The sequence below is a fragment of the Mus caroli genome, unplaced genomic scaffold (assembly GCF_978045245.1).
Source record: "Mus caroli unplaced genomic scaffold, Mus_caroli_1 scaffold_13, whole genome shotgun sequence".
Classification (NCBI taxonomy): Eukaryota; Metazoa; Chordata; class Mammalia; order Rodentia; family Muridae; genus Mus; species Mus caroli.
The window spans coordinates 175,491-183,254 of NW_028227268.1; the positions used below are offsets into that span (position 1 = coordinate 175,491).

Genomic DNA, 7,764 nt, shown 5'->3' on the forward strand with positions numbered 1-7,764 from the left:
ACTGGGTCAATTAGAGAAGTTAATTGGAAACTGCAACAGGTCTTAATTAATTTTCAGTTATATTTGCTTTCATTATAAGGAGCTACTGTCATACATGTGCATTGGTAATCTTTATGACATATTAAATCCTGTCTAAATAAAGAGGCTGCAAACCTCTTTTATCCTCACCAACTCTACTAAAGTCAGTAGTAGATCAACTGGTAATACTAAAAATGTTGTTGACAGCTATCAATTTTCATAGGTCCGTATGATAAAAGGTCCTTCAACTAGTTTGAGATCTGATCTATGCCAAACATTGTATTATTACATTCTGTGGAGCCATTGGTGGGCCACTGAACAATGCTAATGTCATTAGCATTGTGTGTATGACTGGCATCAAACAAACAATGTCTCCAGGGAACATAGCCAGGGGGCCCATTAAACCTTATATGGATCTACATTTTTTTTTCCTTTGGATGGCTATAGGAGGCCTCAAATTCTTTTAGTACTATTTTTTTCATCTTTAACATGGATACATTCACTAGCAGAGTGGCTGTGCTAGATAGTTTTATGTCCAACAGCACAAGTTAATGTCATCTGAGAGGAGAGAACCTCAATTAAGAAAATGACTCTATAATATTGGGCTGTAGGCAAGATTTTTTTTTTTTAATTAGTGATTGATGGAGGAGGGCTCAGCCTTTTGTGAATGGTGCTGTCCTTCAGTTGGTGGTTTGGATTTTATAAGAAAGCTAGGCAAGCAATGAAAAGTGAGTCAGGAAGCAGCACCTATCCATGGCTTCTGCATCAGCTTCTGCCTCCAAGTTTCTGTCTTGAGTTTCTGTCCTGACCTCCTTTGATGATGAACAGTAATATGGAAGCATAAGCCAAATAAACCCTTTCCTCTCCGAATGAGTATTCAGTGGTTGATGATTTGCTCTGTGGGAGCCCGGAATATACGAATGTTGAAGACAATGTGGAAGATAGAAGCCTGGGTTATGACGTTTCAGAAGGAAGCTTAAAGACTCTATCAGGGCCATTCGTTATTTTGAATTAAGATTCTGTGGTTCTGGTTAGCTGGAGCTGAGGAACCAGCTGTGATTAACAAGAAACCAAAACTAAAGTAAAACCTAGCATTGTTGAAGTAAAAATCTTGGGAAATGTTTCCTATAGCACACAGATATTGTATTCCAAATGGAGCCAAGGTTGTACCTCATGCTGGCAGATGAACTTTGTAATTTAAAAGTCATCCAGGTGGTACTGGTTTTGAAGGCATGAAAGCATGAAGGCATGAAGGGACATCGGTGAAGGTGCAACCTCAGTGGCAGTTGAAGACCCACTAGTGAAATAGAGGTTTGGCACCATGAAGAGAGCCTATGAGAAGTTATTGGTGAAAGTGAAGCCCAGTTGCAGCAGAATACTCCAGCATTTTGGAGTGGCCTGTATCAGAGGATGACCACCAAGCACAGCAGCTATGGAGTAGAGCTAGCTGGAGCTTAGAAGACAAGCTGTGTGTGTTTCAGAGGGTGGGTCAAGAGATGTGACCCAAGCCCCTTGGAGGAGGCAAGATTAGGAGTAATTCCCAGACATTAGAAGTTGAATTATTGAGATAGGCTGATTTGTCTGCCTAATTCTGAGGAAGCATCGAATTCTGGGGACACCTCACCAATGCCTGCAGTTTTTCATCCCGAGAAAAACTATTCTTGCTTACAAGGGTCTGCTACTGAGATGCTCCGCACAGAGGCTGCCTCTCCTCGCCCTTCCTCTGAGGACCTACCTCTTCAAGGCAGCCCTGATTCTTCTACTAGTCCCAAACAAAAGCTGTCAAGTCCTGACGCTGACAAGGGCCCTGAGAAGGAGGAGAACAAGGTCCTTGTCAGGAAGCAGAAGATGCGGACTGTGTTCTCTCAGGCCCAGCTGTGTGCACTCAAGGACAGGTTTGAGAAGCAGAGGTACCTCAGCCTCCAGCAGATGCAAGAACTCTCTTCCATTCTGAACCTGAGCTATAAGCAGGTTAAGACCTGGTTTCAAAACCAACGGATGAAGTGCAAGCGGTGGCAGAAAAACCAGTGGTTGAAGACTAGCAATGGTCTGATTCAGAAGGGCTCAGCACCAGTGGAGTATCCCAGCATCCATTGCAGCTATCCCCAGGGCTATCTGGTGAATGCATCTGGAAGCCTTTCCATGTGGGGCAGCCAGACTTGGACCAACCCAACTTGGAGCAGCCAGACCTGGACCAACCCAACTTGGAACAACCAGACCTGGACCAACCCAGCTTGGAACAACCAGGCCTGGACCGCTCAGTCCTGGAACAGCCAGCCTTGGAACGCTGCTCCGCTCCATAACTTCGGGGAGGACTTTCTGCAGCCTTACGTACAGTTGCAGCAAAACTTCTCTGCCAGTGATTTGGAGGTGAATTTGGAAGCCACTAGGGAAAGCCATGCACATTTTAGCACCCCACAAGCCTTGGAATTATTCCTGAACTACTCTGTGAATCCAGCAGGCGAAATATGAGTCTTATGCAACAACTGGGCTTAAAAGTCAGGGCAAGGCCAGGTTCCTTCCTTCTTCCAGAGATTTTCATATTGGTTTATTTTTTTAATTATTATTTGCTTTTTGTTTATCAAGACAGGGTTTCTCTGTATAGCTCTAATTGTTTTTGAACTAGCTCTGCAGACCAGCCTGGCCTCGAACTCAGAGATCTGCCCACTTATCTTTGCCTCCTGAATGCTGGGACCAAAGATGGTATACCACCACACCTGGCATATATATTGTTTATTTCTATTTCTATTTTTATTGGTGCCAGAGCAAACCTAGGACTTAGAACATGCTGGGCACCAACTCAACTTCTGAGCTCTATTTACACCTCGGTGTGTTAGTGTATTTGTCTTAGTTCTGAATTTGTCCCTTTTTTAGTGTTAACTCTAGGCTTTGGAGACAGTGAAGTGCATATACCCTCTCCTTCCCAAGAAGAGCTTGAACACCCTTACCCACGCCCACACACCCACGCTAGTCTTTTTTCTTAGAAGTGTGGGTCTTGGTATACACTGTGGGTCATTTTGAGGGGTGAGGTTTAAAAGTATATACAAAGTATAACGATATGGTGGCTACTCTTGATTGAGGGTAGCTCAGATATGCAATAAGTTCAAGGCCAACCTGTACTATGTTTAAATAGTAAGACAGCATCTCGATAGAATAATAAAACTAAAGTCTCAATAAAAGCTTTCACCTGTTAAGGTGCTTTGATTTCCTCCTTGTCCTTGGAGTTCCCCCAAGAGTAACTGCTATGTTAATATCTGTAGAAACGGGGCTGGAGAGATGGCTCAGTGGTTAAGAGCACTGACTGCTCTTCTGAAGGTCCTGAGTTCAAATCCCAGCAACCACATGGTGGCTCACAACCATCTTTAATGAGCTCTGACGCCCTCTTCTGGTGCATCTGAAGACAGCTACAATGTACTTAGATATAATAATAAATAAATCTTCTAAAAAATAATAACCCTTAAAAAATATTTATAGAGGGCTGGTGAGATGGCTCAGTGGGTAAGAGCACCCGACTGCTCTTCCGAAGGTCCAGAGTTCAAATCTCAGCAACCACATGGTGGCTCACAACCATCCGTAATGAGATCTTACTCCCTCTTCTGGTGTGTCTGAAGACAGCTACAGTGTACTTACATATAATAAATAAATAAATCTTAAAAAAAAAAAAAAAAAAGAAGTTGAGTTATTTACATTTTTGAAGCTTTGGTTTTTGTTTGATTTGATTGTGACTATGCCCCGGCTCTTCCCTCTTAAAGTAAGAAAGTATTTATTATATTTATTATTTTAATTTTATAGGACCATACAGTTTGGATATTTTGGATTTTAAATGGGTTTGGCTATTTTAAAGAGATTGAAATTTTCATGTGTTTGAATTTGTAAAGACTGAGACGTTTTTTGTTTTTGTTTTGTTTTTTGTTTGTTTGTTTGTTTTTCTAGACAGGGTTTCTCTGTATAGCCCTGGAACTCACTTTGTAGACCAGGCTGGCCTCGAACTCAGATATCCACCTGCCTCTGCCTCCCAAGTGCTGGGATTAAAGGCGTGCACCACCACCACCTGGCAAGACTGAGACTTTTAAAGTTATTTATATTTTTAATGTGAGATCTTGAGGAATGATGAAAAGGAAAGGTTGAGGCTTAATGGTGATGTGTTTGTGTGTAAAGATGACAAGGAGTCAATTGTGTTGGATAGTTTTATGTCAACTTGACACAAGCTTAATCATCTGAGAGGAGGGAACCTTAATTAAGAAAATGCCTCCATAAGATCAGGCTGTAGGAAAGTCTTTAAGGCATTTTCTTAATTAGTGATTGATGGGAGAAGGCTTAGCCCATTGTGGATGGTGCCATCCCTAGAACAGTAGTCATATAGCTTATCTGTCCTCTTTCTGCTTTCCCTCGTCTGGGACTATCAAGACTTTGAAGTTCCAGACCTGAAGATAAGATTTTTGAGTCTTCTAGAAATGGAGTTCTTTGTCTAGGATCATTGGAGCACATTCAGGGTCCTTCATAAAGTGTCTTTATTTTCCTAAAAGGAAAGCTTTTTTTTTTTTTTCACATTAAGCAGATTCTGAATAGGTTACTAATATGTGGCTGAAGGAAATTATACTTTCGGTCAGTTCCTCTGCACAAGCCCTTGGTGCCAGTAGAGTAAAGAGCAAGTCTGAGATCCAACTCACAACTACCAATGTGACTACAAGGCAATTTTTCCTCTTGCTTGGTAGTTTCTCCAGCTGTGGGCTTTGTTGGGAAAGGGTCTGACCGTTCTAGGCAGCTGCATTTGGTGCTCTAAGAGGCAACCAGACATAAATAATTCATAAAGTGTGACTGCTGGCTGGGAGATTCTGAGTGAGCTATCAAACACCCCCAAGATGCTTGTTAACTGGAATTGTAATCCCTAAAAAGCAAGAGATCCTGGGCAGTAAACAACTGAGCCAGGATCCATACCATTTCCCTGGCTATACCTGTTCTTTCCCTGGCCCACAGCAGGAAAAACAAGCTCTGGGTCACAGTGGAACAAAAGCTCCCAAAGCATATGCTGCACAATGGCTGTGCTGGGATCTAATGGCACTATTGGTGCTAAACAAGACATCTGTCATACTTGGATTCTTAAGTTGTCTAGATCACAACAGAGAAAAGAATACAGATCAGCCTGCCCACTAAGATTCTGCAGCCTGAGCATGTCACAGGAGACAAGTGGGAGGAGGTCAGGGTGGGGGTACTTAGCAGCTGGAGGAAAAGAGACCATTCTCCTAGTGAGGTATAGGACAATGGACATCAATGCTGCCTACTCATTGTCTCCCTTCAGCATACATGGCTGGATATAGAGACACTATCAACACTAATACCTAACAAAGGGGTGCAATGTTAAGATTCTTCCTGAACTGAGTCTAAAGTTTGACTTCTGCTTCTCAAAGGCCTGATCAAAGAGACCCATCTGGAAAAGCTACCCCAACATCCTCTAAGACTTTATTGACAGCTTTACTAAAAAATAAAAGGTGGTTGGAAGGAAAGAAAATGGGGTCTATGAGAGGTCTGGTGGGGTTTCACATGCCAAGATCTAGTTCCTGCAGCAAAACAGGGATGGGCCTAGGTGAGGGCCCTGCCTAGATACATGATCTCAGGACAGGCTCCTCAATTGGAATTTGGACATCTGATGTTTGTGGGAAAACTTTGCTAATTAAGTCCACTGTTGACTGGATAGCCTTCTGGGGCTTGGTGTATAATGGAGGACTCCTTCGTTAGCAGAGCTTTTCCTTCTCTAATCTTGTCTGGGGAGTTCTAAGCCCCCATACTTGCCTCTACCTGAGGAATGTCATGTAGCCTTAATTAGATTTTCTCCTGACAAAACCTATTCAGCTAGCACCTAAGATTCCTGAAGTGCTTCCTCATGCTAATGAGCCCTCAGCCAATGACCTTTGCTCATCCTGGACATTCCTGCCCTCAGCCCCCCAAAACTTTATAAGCCTTCAATCACCCTAAGTAAAGTTGATTTGCGTACTAACAAGCCAGTCCTGGTCCTGGTATGGTCATTCACCATAGATACTTACATAGGCCTCTGAAGTCCCTGTTTGATTGGTGTCTCTGCTTCCACTGCCCTTGTGGATTTTATCAGCCAATGATCCACAAGGGCAGAGAGACCCACAGACCTTGGGCACATAAATATCCTACTGAAATTCTAGCCACTCCAACTTACTGATTCTCTGCTATTTGCTCATGACCACTCTACTAAGAAGTGGGAAAACAGGATACTCATATTGTCTTGGGTGTCTTCATTTTGTGAGGAGGCTGGGCTTGCAAAAAAAATGGCAGGAAGCACTTTCTAGTGGGTGAGCAAAATGGTCAGGCCTAGAAGAGGCTCATTACTGAGGGGGGCTTAAGACCAAGGTGTCAAGTGGTCAACAGGAACCCCCATTAAAGGTCTTCTGGTGTGATAGAGACTATGGGTTTCTTTAAAAATGAAATGAGAGAAGAGTGTCATGACCTGGACTTCTTTCTAAAGTAATCCTTTGGCTGCTTGGTGGGCAGTGGGTAAGGCAATGAGACACTAGAAGCTTCACAGAGTCTAAGCCAGGTAAAATGCTCAGAGAATAGTACAGGACTGAGGGGCTGAGAAATCAGGGACTTAGAATGTACTATGAATATGGAGCCTTTAGAGATAAAGGATGAATGTGGTGCTCATGAGAAGAGCCAAGCTGAGCAAGGCATAAATTAGACAGGGATACTGGGGTGGACTTTTGTTTGTTTGTTTTATGGACTGGGGAGGATTTCATTTCAGACATAACACATGTGAGGTTGCATTAGATATCCAGGTAGAGAAAAATCAGGGAAGGAGTTAATGTTGTGGGGACAGACCTTCTAAGAAGATGATATTCTAACATCCCAGCATCCAGAGGTAGAAGAATGGGAACTTGCAGCACCAGAGATCACAAAGAAGCTCTAGGGACTAGACTGGATTCAGCTCCAAGCACCAGAGCTTAGTTCTTCTGTGTACTCCCCATGCCTGAGAGATAACTGATGGCTCTGATTCAGGAAGTTGCTCAGGCCTGAGTCTCCCATGTCCCTTTGCCATCCTTCCTCCCTTTGCCAGCCCTCGCTGCTAACGTGCCCCTCCTCGCACACTTCTCCCTGTCCCAGTTCTCTCCTTCCTGCCACTTTTCCTCTCCTACCTATTGGGTCTCTGACTTCATTCCCTGGCTGGTACAACAGGACAGGCATGGAAAACTGGCCCGGTTACGATGAGGCAGTTTCAGCTTTTGCATTGCAGGAGAAATTCCCTGGCCATTCACCAGCACTTCTCAAGGAAAAACTTCAATAGCTGTTATTTAAGCTGATCTGAAATGAAGGCAACCATCCATTTGTTAAAAGCCACACAGGGGCCAAAAACAAAAAACAAAAAACAAAACAAAAAACAAAACAAAACAACAACAAAAAAAACCACCCACAGGTTCCAGTGCTAGTTAATTTTGTTGTTTGCATTCTTTATTTTAAGAAAAAAAAGTTAAGTATTCTGCTCATCTATAAAATCATGCACATAGAACAGAGGTGTGTCCCAAATACAATCAAACCTGGCACAGACGTGCTGAGAGCTGTGACCAGTCGTGGCAGAGTAGGAAGAGGAGTCAGACCGTGCAGTTGAGGGAGAGTCAGAACAATCACATGGCCAACAGAGCCAATGCTAGTGGACAGGAAACTCACAAAGAGATGGGAAGGAGGTTGAGAAGGAGGAGGAGGAGTCACAGTGGAAGTGAATAT

At 43.3% G+C, this 7,764-nt stretch overlaps 1 protein-coding gene across 1 annotated transcript; it reads left to right on the forward strand.

The window, feature by feature from the left end:
- The first annotated feature begins 1,605 nt into the window (after positions 1-1,605).
- Positions 1,606-2,490, forward strand: LOC110306269 (homeobox protein NANOG). Its single transcript, XM_021178447.2, has one exon. It carries the CDS (start codon positions 1,645-1,647, stop codon positions 2,488-2,490), a length of 846 nt encoding a protein of 281 aa, XP_021034106.2. The 5' UTR covers positions 1,606-1,644.
- The last annotated feature ends 5,274 nt before the right edge of the window (positions 2,491-7,764 follow it).

Bases quoted from the DNA above. Each gene is read 5' to 3' on its own strand.
- LOC110306269 (XM_021178447.2), top strand. From the start codon at position 1,645: ATGCCTGCAGTTTTTCATCCCGAGAAAAACTATTCTTGCTTACAAGGG.